Raw genomic sequence first — 14,928 nt, forward strand, 5'->3', positions numbered from 1 at the left:
ACAGAGGAGCTCTCACTAAGCACATACCTGAGTTTCCAGGGCAGTGCACAGTACACAGTTAAGTGTGTTACTTCTCTTTGGCCACTGGTTAAAGAGGGAGCATTGTACTTTCATGGCAAGTAATAAAGACATTGCCAGTGGGAATCACATCCTCCTGAGTGGTTTAATTCATTCATGTGGCTGGCAGTTCTACCAGTCTTTGTCCAACCTGATTGCTGAGCATTTGCAAAGATCAAACTCTCATCAGATCATACCCTGATTATGGCTGTATCCTTTTTGCATCCTTAGCAAATGCAGGTGTGCCTCATTCTTGACAGTCTGAAGTGGTCATCTGCTGCTATTCCTTTCTTTCTCTCTGGAGTCTTTTTCTGTCCTCTAGAACCTATAAAGCTCACCCTTACTTGCAACCCTTTGCTTACTCATTACTCTTTGCTGTTGTCTTTTATTTATTACTGAATGCCAACTATGACAATCACTTTGTCATTTTTTTTAATCCCAAATTTCTTTCATAGTGCTCTGTTCTTCACTGTTGTGATGAATGCTTCAAACATCTGCATCAGAATTGCTCCTCCAGATCCTTCTCTGAAATTGCTCTTGGCTGTGATGGCTAGAGAAGATGTATGTTGTGCAATTCTCTGTCCATCTTGCTGATAAGACTGTTGCATTGTATATTTTGTCTATAACTATACTTGTCTCTTGTCCTCATCCTAAATTGTACTTCCTTTGGCTAAGAGCTGTCATGTTGCTCTTTGTTTGCATAATGCTTCTCACAATGGAATTCTGATGTGTGGTAGGAGCTTTTCAGAATTTAATGGCAAAAATAAGTATGAATAAATGTTTCTGTGTGACTGCATCACACAATGTGGTCACAGTTTGCAAAACTTCAGTTTTCTTGAGACAACTTGTCTCTCTGCCTACGGAATGTAGGTGCAATGCAGGGCAGACTGTTTTCAGAAAGGAATGCGTTAGGAAAATATTTGAGCTTGAGTAATCCCACAAACAGGAAAAAAACCCCAGTGTTCTGCAATTTCAAAAAGATTTCCTACTGTGCAGATTTTTTGCTAGCCCACTCCTTTTGCCATCTCAGAGCTCAAACAGCATGGCCTAGAGCAGTGGTTTTCCAAATTCCTTCCACTTGTAGCATACTAGCATAAACAGCATTTGCATATGGATGTCATAAAAGTGACTAATGCTGGCAATCATCGTACTTTATTGCAGTAATGTGACACATGTGCCTGAGCATCTTAAATGATCTGCTCCAAGCTCACTGGGGCTGAAGAAATGGCACACCTCTTATCTAGCAGTGACACCTGTGGCAGAGCAGGCTTGGACAGAAACCAGAACATTGATCCAGCTCCAAATGGGTGTACAAGAGGCAAAGGCACTAGCTGCTTCACTGCATGATTCTGCTGCACTGGGTGTGCATCCTTTACCCTGAACCAGAAACTAAACCCAAAAAGTTGAACAAGTAACATTTCTAGTTTGTTTGCCAGAGAGTTCAATGTCCTTTTGACTGCAGCTGTTGGCAAGTCAATGATGAGACCTCCCACTCTGAACTCAAGCTTGCCCCCAATCATATTTTAACATTTCAGACTCTCCAAAGAGGTCTATAAATGGTTCTTTGAGGTGAGGAGCAGTGAGTCATACCCTGAGTGTGAGGTTGAGTGCTGCCATTTTCAGCCAAGAATTTTCAGAGTTTAGGGAATTTACACAGATCACCTTTGTCAGATTTTTCTTCCACAAGGTGAGGGGGGAGAGTTGTGAACCCAATTGCATCATCATATAGCACAGAAAATTTTCATCTCTTACAGACTGGTTTTCAATTACTGGTCAGGTTCCTCCCCCAAAAAAAGAGATGTGCCAGTTGTGCAGCGTGCAATATGTCATGTGTAATGGCCCCTGGCCCATAATGCCATCCCAGTTCATTGTCTGCCTATTAGCAGTATGACAGAAGTATAGAGGTCTCCAAGGTGAGACAAGGCTATGTAAAAATCATTTAAAAATAACTGGTCACTGCATAGAACAAAAAAGGATGCAAATTATTGCTCCCACTGAGGGAAAAGAGCCATGCTGCTGTACCAGGCATCAGCCTATCTATGCAGGAAGAAGGTGCTTTAAATGTGCAGGCAATTCAAAGCAGAGTTTGCACTGTAATAACCACAGGAGACACAAACTCAGGCTGTCAAGTCATGTCTCCCTCAGCACAATTCCTTTTTTTAATCTGTGTGCATAGCTAAGAAGACCAGTCTCCCTGTCACAGAAACAATTCATGTATCCTGGTGCAGCTGCCCTTTTCAAACACATAATTCATCCCCCATTTCAGAGAAGCATCTCAGAACTCTCCCTCTAGGGAAACATCCCATAGTTTGGTGAAACAGCAGCACAATCTGTCCTGACTCACACTTTCACCCCAACTGGCAAATAGCAAACCCAAAGGCTGGATGCATCTCTCCAAAGACACAGCAGTTTTGTGACAGAGGGCTGACATCCATTGGCTGCTTCCAGAGAAACATGCACTGTAACCCTGGAGCTGGAGCAGGAGCCCTCCACCACAACCAGCAACCTTGCTTTATAGCCAGCTGTAGCAGGAGCTCCATGCACACAGAATCTCACTATACAGCCCCATGGGATGTCACACTAATGCAAATGCCATGTGCCACATCCAGCAGTCCTTCTGTGTCTTGTATTTGGGAAGCAGAAGCCAGAACACTGTGTAGAAAAAAAGGTCTCTAAATATAGTACAAACAGAGCAAAGGCTGTTTATCACAACCCTTTAGTGCTAATATCTGCTTGAATTGTGTATACCTTGGTTCCTTTTATAAGCAATTGAACCAAAACATTTTCTTGGCATTTGCTTTCATTCTTCATTTCCACTATATCAGAGATAGAGAGTACAGTGCATTTATTTGTATGCAATTCCCCACAGGTAATCTTCAGTTGCAGCACATAAAACTTAATTTTCCCTGATTGCACAAGATTTCTTATTTTACACAAAGTTGTAAATCACTGCAACAAAGACTCCTTGCTTGCTCAGTGTAGGCAAAGCCTTGCATTACTTGAAAAATTACTTTGGCTTTCCCATAGGCTCCTTGTGCTGCAATTCCAAGAGCTTCTAATACCTCCAAAGATGTATCCAACTTCATGCTTTCTGCACATAGCATTGATGATGCAAGGTGATGGTGTAGGTCTTTTTCTCATTACCTACCAGAACACTTTTCTTCTCAAATTTATAAAGGACTTCAGCAAATACATGGTTTTTTTCTTTCCTCCTTATGTCTCATTAAGCTAGAAGCAAGGGTTTTCCTTTAAAAAATTACATGGTATTGTTGCTTCTTTCACACAACCCTGATCATTCCAAAACCAGCCTTTTCAAGAACTATATTTCCAGGAACAAATCTGAGAGTATGAGCAAAAGGGAACAGTGTCATGTCTGGTAGCATGTGTGCATAGTGCAGCTATTAGGAAGAGAAGGGTCTCTGCAACAACATGAGCATGATGTTCCTGGCTCACAATGCCATTTATAAGTACTTGGGGCCACACAACATAATTTGGAAGCCATTTGCTTTAAGACTCCCAGACTTGATATAGGCATTAACTCTGAAGACATCCTCTGCCCTTAGTTGCTGGTAGTTAACTTCCTTAGTTGGTGGTATTTAACTTGTCGATTTTCAGTTAATTCATAATTGTATGGGTATTGTTGATCACTTGAGTAAGCAATAGCACAGGAACCTTGTGAAACATTAAGGAAGGAAGGAGGTAGAAAGTTGCCTGAAAACTCTGAAAACACAAAACTTGACTCTTTTTAAAGATATTGTGTGGAGTTTACATGTGATCCATACAGGTCTGCTCCAGGATCTCAACAATCTTTCCTAGCCTGCACTGAAGTTTTTAGGTACCGCTGGCTCACAGTGGAAGTTTTCACAAGGGAAGGGCTTTCTAGATTCAGCACAAAACTCCTTCAGAGGGCTTCCTTTTCTTGCAGTAACTGGCTGTAATGATACAGGGCTCATACAGCTGCCAGGTTTTGGTGAGGAATGAGGACATCACCTGAACTGCTCCTCAAAGCCTCCTGACTCATCCAGGTCCCATCAAGGCTGCTCACACTTCAGCCAGCACCAGCCTCTTCCCTCATGGCGCAGGTGGACACCTGGACTCAGGAGGGGAGTCACAAAGGTTTTCCAGTTTACAACAACAAGAGTGAAGGATACTCAGCACATCCAGAAAGTTGGTGGCTTTCTATTTGGAAAGTGTTAGTGTTGTTTCAGGTCTCCCATGGCTATTCCCCCGCACAAGGACTTTCAGCCAGGAGTGCAAGTACCCTGTTGAACTCCTAAAACACTATGGCTTTGGTAATTTCTTGTCTTAGCTGAGAAATATCATCTGCAAAACAATTTCCTGATGGACATCTTGTCAAAACAAGCAAGTTCCTGGGAAATACTTAAGTTCCAATGAGTTTAATTTTTTGATGAAAAAATAGTTTGTCAGTAAAATCTGCACAAGCTTCAACAGGGACTCTTCTGGTACTGAAATTGGTGCCAGATGGGCACCAGTCCTTCCACTGTTGAAGGCAGCGGGAGTTTTGCCACTGACTTCAAAGGAATTAGGATCAAGCCCATGAATTCATGACTGCACTTTTTATTTAGCTTTCTGAATAATTTATAAGTAAAATTAGGCTGTATTCTCCCACTCTTTCTGATGTTGAGTAAAGCTGTATTTGGTTACACTTCTTGCTTTCAAAGTAGCTTTGGTGCAGTTATGAGTGTCTCATTATGGAAAAGGGTGTCTATAGGGGACAGATAGAAGGAAAAAGGAAATCCTTAGGCATATCGAAGGCACACAGCAGATCAGAGATTCAGAGATGACAGATCAGAGCAAGAGAGTCCTCATACTTAGAGCTGAAGGCTAAATAGCTAGCATTGTTTCAGGAAGTGGAGGGGGATCTAGAAGGCATACTTCTTTTTGGTAAGGTAATCTATTTTTAATGATATTGCGTTTAATTTTATTTTCTTTCTTCTCAGTTCTTTAGCCATTCGTTTCCATAAGGTTTCTTGCTGTGCTTAACTCCTGAGCAGACTTTGCAGCAGATAATGCATTTCTCTGGGATACACCAAACTTGTTCTCCACCACTGCAGACCATTTTCCTTCTTAAAACTATTCAGAAAAAAGGGGAAAAAAATTCCCAATTCACCACCCAGGGCTTAGTGTTTACTTCTGCTGCACGCATCATTTATTTTCATTCTGCACGATCATGATGACACACTCGTCCAAGCACATGCTGTTCTAATATGCTACATTCCTTCAGCCCCTCAGTGCGTTAGAAGTGACATTGCTGCTAAATGAGAAAGATCTTGTAGGACAGGCAAATAGATTGCTAAGTACTGCTGCCTTTCAAAGACCCATGTTGTAGACAAAAATGATTGGCTTGCTTTTTTGGACTATACATCGTTGTGTATGTGGATGACCCTGGTTAGGAAGGCTGTCTGCTGCAGGGTTTTAGGGACTTCATTTCTTGAGAACATGCTGACATATTTAGCAGGCTTTTGGAAAAGAGAACGAGATGTATGCCTCAACCTATGGCTGGAGGAACAGAACATTTGAAGTTTGAGATGTGTCCTAGGAAAGTATTTCTGCAGCTATCATTTCATTTGAATCTGTTCAAACAAGCACATGAACTGTGCTTCTTATATTTTCTGGGTGAACGGAATAACTCTGCTCTCAATCACAGTGTGGGTTTCAGAAATCTATCTTCCATGATGGATAAACCACTTGCAGACAATCTGTTCCAAATTTGCTTGTTGCTCTCTGGCAATAAATTAGAAAAAGCTATAGTGGATTGTTAGAGATTAACACAAAACCATTAAGTACTGCTTTAGTATATCTATAATATTTTCTCCTAAACTGTGCCTTACTAGTTACTCTTCATAAGATAGTGCCTAAATGAATAATTGTGGTAGGATTTTGTAGGTTTTGCTGAATTAATTTAAATTGTCTGTGGAGAACTTTGGAGACTTTCTCTAAACACTTTTAAATCAGAATTAACTAAACACAAAAGATTAAAATAATAGATACATTCAATATGACTTGGTCAAAGAGGCTTTGGCACAAATTTGTCTGCTAATATCCCACTAGTAAGCTCTTGGAATTGCTGTGTGTCCTTCTGTACTATCCTACCAAAGAACACGTAAAGTATCAGGTAAAGAAAGTATAATGTACTTCCTCCTAATGTCCATTTGAGTCAAAGGCTGTTTTGTTACTTGGCTGCAGCAGAAGAGAGATTGTATCCTGCATTTGCCAGTAGGGATAATAGTAAGGAAGAGCTGTTTTAGCTTTCTGAAAGACTACTTTTTGGGTCTGAAAATGCTTTTACAGATGCAGTCTTCTCAGGAACCTAGCAGAGACAGAAGAATCTTGTATAGTTATGACCCTAGTTACTTAATAATCTCACTGTGCTTCAGAACATAAATTATAATTATAGCAAACTAGTTTAATGAGGGCACTTTATGAACTTAGTATTTCCTGAAAGTACCTACTCTGAAGTGAAAATGCAGTAATAAATTCAGACTGTTTATTTTAATCACAAAATCAGATATAGAACTGCAAGTTGCCAAAGTCTCCGCAAGGCATGAAATAGGGATGTGCATGATCTTCTCAATATTTATGAACCACAAAGTATAAAAATCAGCAGTCCCTAGGTGAAAATATTTTCAGTCTTTCAGGGGGACATTTTGAAGATGTTTTATTAATAATTTTAATTTTGTTTTCTACTCTGTTCAGTGGTTCCTTTCTAAAAACTTAAGCATGATATTTTTTCTTTCCAATTTGTTTTTCTGTATTGGATATGTAGAGATTTGAGGGGATTTGTAACTTTTTGCTTTTAAAACTGATTTGAATCTTATATCTGTATTTGAACAGCACCATTCTTTAGCTAATAGTTTCCATAACAACAGAAAACAAAGATTTTGTAGCAAGTGAAAGTCTTAATAAAGTGTACTTTCCAGTTCAAATTGGCTCCAATTTATCAAAATACTGAATCACATGTGTAAAACTGAGAATTTAAGCAATCTTTTCTTATTTAGAGAAGAATGACATTTTAGTCACACATTAGTAACACTTTGGTCTGTACAGTATCAAGTACATGCTGAAGTATATTTGTAAGCCACACAGTGAGGTCCTGTCTTTGGTAGGGCAGATGTCAGTCAGAAATTAATCCCTTACCCAGACCTAAATTACTAGAAAATAAGAGTATTCAAGTCCTCCTTCTTACAGAAGACAGAACTATCAGGGAAATGCCACAATCCGGGAGCTGCTGTTGTGATCACAGTGTATCAAACTGTCCCTTGGAAGTTTAAACTGGGATAGGATAATTTTGCCACTAACATGGATTAGTAAATGCACTGGCATATTTGTCAAGGGAGACGCAGTAAGGATTAATTATTTAAATCTGACCTAAATTTCCCATGTTTCTCTCTAGTTCCATAATAATAACAACAAGAAATTCCAAAGTAATAATTTGCTATTTGAAGTAAACCTAGAGTTAATTGTCACCCACACTGGACAAGAAGTAGGTTTTCCTTACTCTTCATTTCATTTGGGGTATGTAACTAGGTGCATAATGTTGCCCATTTAAACTGTAGTTCATTAAGTCATATTGGGATATAAAGGACATATTTGGTCCCACATGGGACCGTCAGTGTAGATGAGAGTTTCTCTCCTGTATCCACTCATCCTTAAAAGAGAAATAAGTTGAAAGCATTTATAGGTGGTCCCTTTTAAACCCACATGTATTAGAAATTAGAAGCGTGTGTGTATATGTGTGCATGCAAGCACGCACAACAAAGACTGAGAGAAACTTACCATAATACATTCTGCAGAAAAAAAAGAGATTTATGTGGAGAATAATAAAAAATAATTTTGGCATTGGAGAAGTCCTGTATGATGTATCTTAATATTTGTCACCTATGTGGTAAAGCCACAAGCAGAGTATCTAAGACAGTCATACTAAAAGCCAGAAGAAGGAAAAAGCCTCCCCTTAGTTCATATCGCATGGGCTCTCTGCTTGGACACTTATGTCATGACAGCTTGCATTGTGGCAAGGTGGGGACTATGGCTTCCTGATAAAGGCCACCAATTTTTAATGAAGAGCACTTGATTACTGCTCCCATTGTAGGAAAAGGTTGTTTGGAGGTGAACAAGGCTCTGTGCACAGAAGTATTCCACTCCTACCCTTCACTCCCAAAACCAGATGAGCTGTCGCTGTCTCCAGTATGATTACTCACAGCTGGGGAAGGTCTTCCTGAGAAACAGGCACAGTAGCTCCATGAACTGAGACTGGTGCATCCTTATCTCAGCATGCAGGACTCACAGCCAACAGTCACTGAGACACTGTGAACAGTTTTACTGCACCGTCTCATCACATCCCTTGCATGATAAAGTCCCTCAGATAATATAAGGCTTGCTGTTGCAAGATTTTGCCTTTCTAGACAGGATTGCAGGGCTGCTGGGAATGTTTGACTGGTTTGGCATTCAAATCCAAGCCTTATCCCTCTAAATCCTATGTCAAGTTTTCTAGGACATCCCCCTTGCAAAGAATGGATTTGGGGTAAAATCAGTCTCTCTGCAGTCTCAAGGGCATAAGTCTCAAGATACTTGGGCTTATCAGGACCACAAATACAAATGTAAGATCTTTCTAGAGAAGGAATCAAAACTGAGTGAGAAAGTTGAGTTCTGGTATTAGAGATTGTCATAAGAGCTACAGGCTTCCAGAAATGTCAAATTCCTGACACTGACTGCGGGTCAGAACTTTCCATTAAGCTTCTCATCTGGAAGCAAATCTGCGTGAAGATCAGATGACAGACACCAGAAAGCAATGCTTGTTTACATATTCAGAGTTTAAAATAAGAAATTTGCAATCATGTTTATGTTTAAAAAAAGGTTTCTAAAAGTTTTTTGTGAAGAGGAAGAACTGTTTGCTTTTACAAAGTAGTAAGCAGACTTTTCTCTGGCATTCATAGCCTATTTGGGAAGTACTTTCCAGCATCTGTGGGCAAAGATGTTTAAAAACAGTTCTCTACAAAAATAAAGTTGTAAGGCTATAAAGCATTTTTTATCTTGGCAGACCAAAATAGTTTTTTCCCAGTATTTCAGGAAGCCTCTGACATTCTCAAAAGTTCATTAGCTCGACTGTTTGGGGAAGAGTTTTCTTTCTGTCTTCAATCTTCTACTGATACAGAGATTTACTTTTGTTTATATCAATACAGGGTTATTTTTTATCACTTCATGTTTAGACGCTTGCTTTCTTATTGACATTTCAAGTAAGTGCCACTTTGAACAAAAAAGTAAGGGATTTTGTTGTTTTAAAAAGAACAGCTTCAGTGTTAAATTGGATTCCAGACAGTGGGATTTATAATCTAATTCTTACAAGAGATTCAGAGCTTGATATCAAGAGCTTCATTGTCCATCTATAGCACACTGTAAAATCAGAAGTTCTAAATTCTTTTTTTAAGTCTATATTTTCCTATCTCAAAGAGCTAAAATGTATTCTTTTTCTTCTTGCTGTTGATGAGCAAAAATTTCCTCACCCTCTGCTGTCAAAGAGTCATACATATTTGATAGCTTTATCCTTTTCTCCTTAATATTTCAAGTAATTCAGCTAGACTATCTTCATCAATGGGGTAAGCAGAGCTGTAACACCTACTTAAGGGAGGGGAGCCATCTGGTTTCCTTGCAACTTGGAGCCTGCTGGCAAATATTAGGTTGTACCAATTTAGAGCATGATGAAGTGGGAAATAATGGACATTTCTGAAGAATCTGAAATAGGATCAGCTGTTATCGGCGAAAATTGGCAGGTGCAGTGCACTGTGCTGGCTGTAAGCGTGGTCTCAAGTTGGACAGTGCAGCTGGGAAAATGACTTGCTAATTGAATGGTTGCAGGACTCCCAGCAGCTCGGAAAGTAGTGGAGCATCATTAATTGGAGGCTCTTGGATGACTTAGTGGAAGCTGTCACAGAAAGAAAGATCCTACAAGTCGAAGTTTACTTTCTAGGTTAGTATTCTGTTACACTGAATGAGTCCTTGTGGAGTCAGAAGTGCTTTCAAACTCAGGAGGACCAGCCTAAGGCTAGCAACATCTATTCTTCTATTTACAGCATGGTGACAGCGGTTGGGAGGTATAAAAGATACGCAATTACACATTCATTTAACTGCATGTTTCTGTTGTTATCTTTCCCTTCTCTCTCTTTTTCCCTTTTATTTCCACTTGTGTTGGGTTTCAAAATTTGCTTGGCTTGGAGCAGAAATTATTCTTTTTTTTTTTTCTATTTGGAGCTTTGGAAGACTGTGTCCTCAACTGTTTCTTGGATGCTACCATAATTCATAAAAGTAGTTATAGAATAAAAACTGGCCTTATTTTGGTCCAGAATAGGATTACATACAGCTCTGGTTTATGTGGGTCTCAGAATAGCAGTGAATGCAAAAGCACGCGTGCATTAATTGTGGCTCCCATTCTCATATGTTGTTTTTGTTCATTAAATGCAAACATACTGCAGTGTATCCTAGTTTAATATAAAGGTCTATGGGCAAAATGTGGCATTTTCCATCAGCTGTTAACATCCCTCGAGGGAAGATGTATTGGCAATGAGTGCTGTGCAGAAAGCACTGCTGACTTCAGAGTGCACTCCATGTATCATTAGTGACGGTAGCATCCCTGTGTGCCTGAAATCTCTCCAGCCATGTACAGTGTGGCTTTCCTGGATGAGTTATGGAGGCTGGGAGGTAAGAGACTTCAGTGACAGAGTTGCACCACCCAGCATGCCTCTGGCCTGCACAGACATGAGGTTGTCTGTGAGTGTGGATTGGATGAGGAGCAGCAGGCTGAAAGCTGGTTTGAGCCTCTTGGTGCAGAGTTCATGGGCTATAGATCAAGTGTTAAACTCTTCAAAAGAACTGATGAGACCACGTTTTCAAGCTGGACTCTAAGCAAATCTTCCAGTGGCCATCAAGCTCTTCCAAAGTTTAGGTGGTACAGCTAGAGAAAATGCATTCGGCTTGTATCTGCATTTGGATAACCTGTGTTAGGTGGGAGGCAGGGAAATGAAACTGGGAAGATTTGGAAGTTGTACCCTTGGATCAAAACCATGTGTGGCAAATGTCAAGCACAGGCCTGTGATTTAACTGAGAATAGCAAAACATTGATGAAGAGGCTCCTGCCTCCTTCCCCAGGCTCTGACTCAGCAGTCTAGGAAAAGCTGTTTTGGGGAATTCTGTATTTTTAAATTATGTAGCTGGACCAATTTATGGTGTCTGGTTCTAGCTTAACTCTTCTGCATGCTCACTTTGCCTCTTTTGATCTTCCTGACATTAACAAGTGGATGGAAATAATTCATCTGGCCTCATAAATCAAATCAATTCATAGAATCATAGAATCATTGAGGTTGGAAAAGACCTCTAAGACCATCCAGTCCAACTGTTAATTCAGCACTGCCAACCCACCCTTAAACCATGGCCTTGAAGGGCTATGTCTATTAAGTCTTTGAAATACCTCCAGGCACAATGATTCGACCACTTTCCTGGGCAGCTTGTTCCAGTGCTTGACAACTCTTTCAGTGAAGAATTTTTTCCTAATATCCTATTCTAAGCCTCCCCTGGCACAACATGAGGCCATTTCCTCTTTTCCTGTCAGTTGTGGTGACAACAACCTCCTTTCAGGTGGTTGTAGACAGAGATAAGGTCCCACTGAGCCTCCTTTTCTGCAGTGGAGGGAACCTCATCACTCTCTACAACTTCTTCATCTATCTCTTTTCCTCCCCACAGCTGAATGAATCTGCCAAGCAGCTCATGGAGATGGACAAGACGTGCTCGGCTGCGGCCTCTGGCTGTGACCTGCCGCTGGCCACAGAGACGGTGACGGTGGCGGCGGCGGCAGCGGTGGGCCTGGCCCCGTGCTCCACGCTGGCCGCTGCAGGGGCAGCTGGAGCAGCCCAGAGGCAGGTGGAAGGCAAAAAGAATGCCAAGAAGCGCCACTCCTTCACTGCCCTCAGCATGACACACAAGTCCTCCCAGGCCGCCAGCAACCGGCACTCCATGGAGATCAGTGCCCCCGTCCTCATCAGCTCCAGTGACCCACGGGCAGCTGCCAGGATCGGGGACCTCACCCACCTCTCCTCCAGTGCCCCAGCCCAGGTAAGGTGGTGTGCAGGGGAGTTTGGGCATCCTTAGCATGTGGCAGGCCCTTGGGTCACCTCTTCCAAAATGGCTCACCCTTGCATGAAGCAGTCACATGGTGCTGTCATCCTGGTGTGACAGTACTGGGCACGTTGCATTAATCACTGGGCAAGCGTGAGAAGCCAGAGGATAAGGCTAAATTGGATTCACATTACTGCAACAATTTAAAAAACAAAAAGTAATCCTACAATCTGTTAGAAGCAATGCAACTGTTACAGCAGTTTCTGTTGTAGAAGGGAATAATTTTGAGTGATCCCATTACCCTGAACATGTCTGTTACTCTGCAGGGTAGCAATGTCAGTCTGAAATTCACACACTGGGGATAAAAAAAGATTTTTGGAATAATTATTTCTGTACAGATCACTGGAGGATGAGCAAATGTGCTGCACTTTGACAAGTGTTGTACCCCGCAAGTAGCTGCTGTTCCGAAAAACCCAAGGAGTTTTTAAACCATCACACATACTGAGAGTGCAGCTGCCCTCTCCATCCTTCCCCCTTTCAAAGGAGGAGGCAGAAGAGCATCCTCCCAGACACTCCCACAGGTCCCAAAAGGAGCTTCCAAGAGGCTGCTTCTGGGGCCCTGGCAGAAACAGGAGCCAAACTCACTGAAACCCTTTGCAATTGCCTGCTGTTTCTGTGGATAAGGAAATTCAACTGGCAATTTGCAGTTTTAAGGTGTAGAAGAGAAGGGAGAATAGTTACAGTCCCAAAGCTCTTCTGCCTCAGCCTTCCTGCCCAGTCATCTACACAGTGTGTGTGCGGATTAGCACCCACATGTGGTTTATAGACCGGTTCCTCACAGTCTGTATCTCATAGTCTCATAGTCCAAAATAACCTCAGCATGACAGGGTCTTCCCACACATCCCACACTGCTGAAAAAAACCATCCTTGCCCTTTTCCTCTCCCTGGACATGCCTTCTGTCCCCTCACATCCACATCCCCATACAGGGACAAACATGGATCACTTGCCAAGCCTGTGGTGGCCCGGAGCAGGAGGCAATCCATGTAACTGCCTATGCTGGTATGCATGTAGATGTCTGGGAGAGGGATAAGCAGCAAACTGTAGGGGGTGATTTGGGCAGAAATGCCTGGTTTTGTGCATCTGTAGTGCTGGTGGGTCTCCCCAATGAGGTCAGTGTGGTGCACCAGACCATGGGGTCACTCCTGATAGCTGTGCCCCACTGTGACCCAAGATACAAGCCCCAGGCCCCTGCAGCACCGGTTTGCAAGGACTCTGGGGGAGGCAGGTCCCTGATTGCACACCATGAGCAATGCAGGGCCAGCCAAAACTGTACTGAGAGGACACTGCCTCAACTGCTCACCTCCCTCCACTGCCCATCCACATGTAGGAGCAGAGAGAAATCTCAGTCCAACTGTAATAGCACCCGTTTTCTTCCACATGACTTTTCCAGGAAGGGTTTCTGTGGTGTAAGGTCTTCCCCTCCTTTCAGCCCCCAGCAGGAGGGTGAAGGTGAAGATATGGCCCCCATACAAAGCAGCAGGGTGTGAAGACGTACTGGGACATCTGTGAAGCAGCTTTAAGCACTGCACATGAGGGAGGGTCTCAAACTTGTCAAGTAAATGACACCCAGGATTTTGGCACTGAGAGTGACACATTTGGACTTCACAGAGACATGGTAGTGGCTTTTCTGGTCCTGTGCTAGTCAAAAGAAACACAACACACACCATTTTTGTATATGTTGAACACTCATTCTGAGCTAATGGTTTTGTAAACCACAAAAGTTATACCATGAAACAAAAAGTGCCTTGATTATTCTCCCCTGTTTAACAAGAACAACTGGTATGAAAGACCCCACTCATTTCTCAAACAATTTTGACATTTGCACACAAGTGGTAGAGGAGAAGAAGGGCCTGATGTTCCCAGTGACAAGTTATGATTATTGAAATCCAGCCCACAGGAAGCTTGGTTGGGTCCTTTGCAGCAGATGGGAAGAGATATACATGGGGTGTAATGAAGCCCGTGGTGGGAACAGGTTTGGGGAGTGATTCTGCCTCAGGGTATAGAGCCAGTTTGCAGACAAGAGAGCTGAGCACAAGCCTCTGTCATTGCTGGTCAAAACTGTCTTGGCCACAATCCAGGCAGAGAAGAGTCTTGGTAGCTCAGATCAACCTTAGTGAAAAGAGGCTTCCTTCTGTCAAAAAGTGTCACTGGTCCCTGTCACCCCAAGTGTGGCATTTACATATATTAATACATATCTCTGCTTTTGGGAACCTTGCTTTCTAATTTGAGGGATTTAAACATTTTCCTTTGAAAGGTTTGCAATGAATGTGGATCTATAGGGGAAAAAAAGTGGGGCTGAAGTTTTCACTATGTTCTCTTGACTGTAGGAGCAACCTTCAGAAAATGCTTGTAAGGTTAGCAATGAAATCACAAGAGCTACAAATATGCATTCACCTGGTTTTAAGCCTTCTAAATTAAGTCTACAAAAAATACAGAATTTTGCTCTTACCAAATGTCCATTAAAAATGTGCAGCTATATTTATATAACTATTAATCCCATAATAATAGGGGGTACATTTTAATTAAAAATGTCAGAAATTCAGTCTCTTCTCTGCCATCTGCTAAGACCTGACATGGCTCTGAAGCAATTAATGATGCTTCAGCCTTAGACAGAATATCAGTTCAGCACTTTTCTTTTATTCACATGGCTGAATGCCAGCCAGAGTAGCATAAACAATGGGCCCCAT

General features: G+C 41.9%; 1 protein-coding gene across 1 annotated transcript in view; it reads left to right on the top strand.

The window, feature by feature from the left end:
• The window catches only part of SH3RF3 (SH3 domain containing ring finger 3), a 244,185-nt gene that overhangs the window by 172,129 nt on the left and 57,128 nt on the right, over window positions 1-14,928 (top strand). Inside the window, exon 5 of the mRNA XM_058800212.1 lies at window positions 11,809-12,177. Within this exon, the coding sequence (XP_058656195.1) occupies window positions 11,809-12,177 (369 nt within the window). The remainder of the gene's footprint in view (window positions 1-11,808; window positions 12,178-14,928) is intronic.

This window comes from Ammospiza caudacuta, chromosome 2 (genome assembly GCF_027887145.1).
Source record: "Ammospiza caudacuta isolate bAmmCau1 chromosome 2, bAmmCau1.pri, whole genome shotgun sequence".
Lineage (NCBI taxonomy): Eukaryota > Metazoa > Chordata > Aves > Passeriformes > Passerellidae > Ammospiza > Ammospiza caudacuta.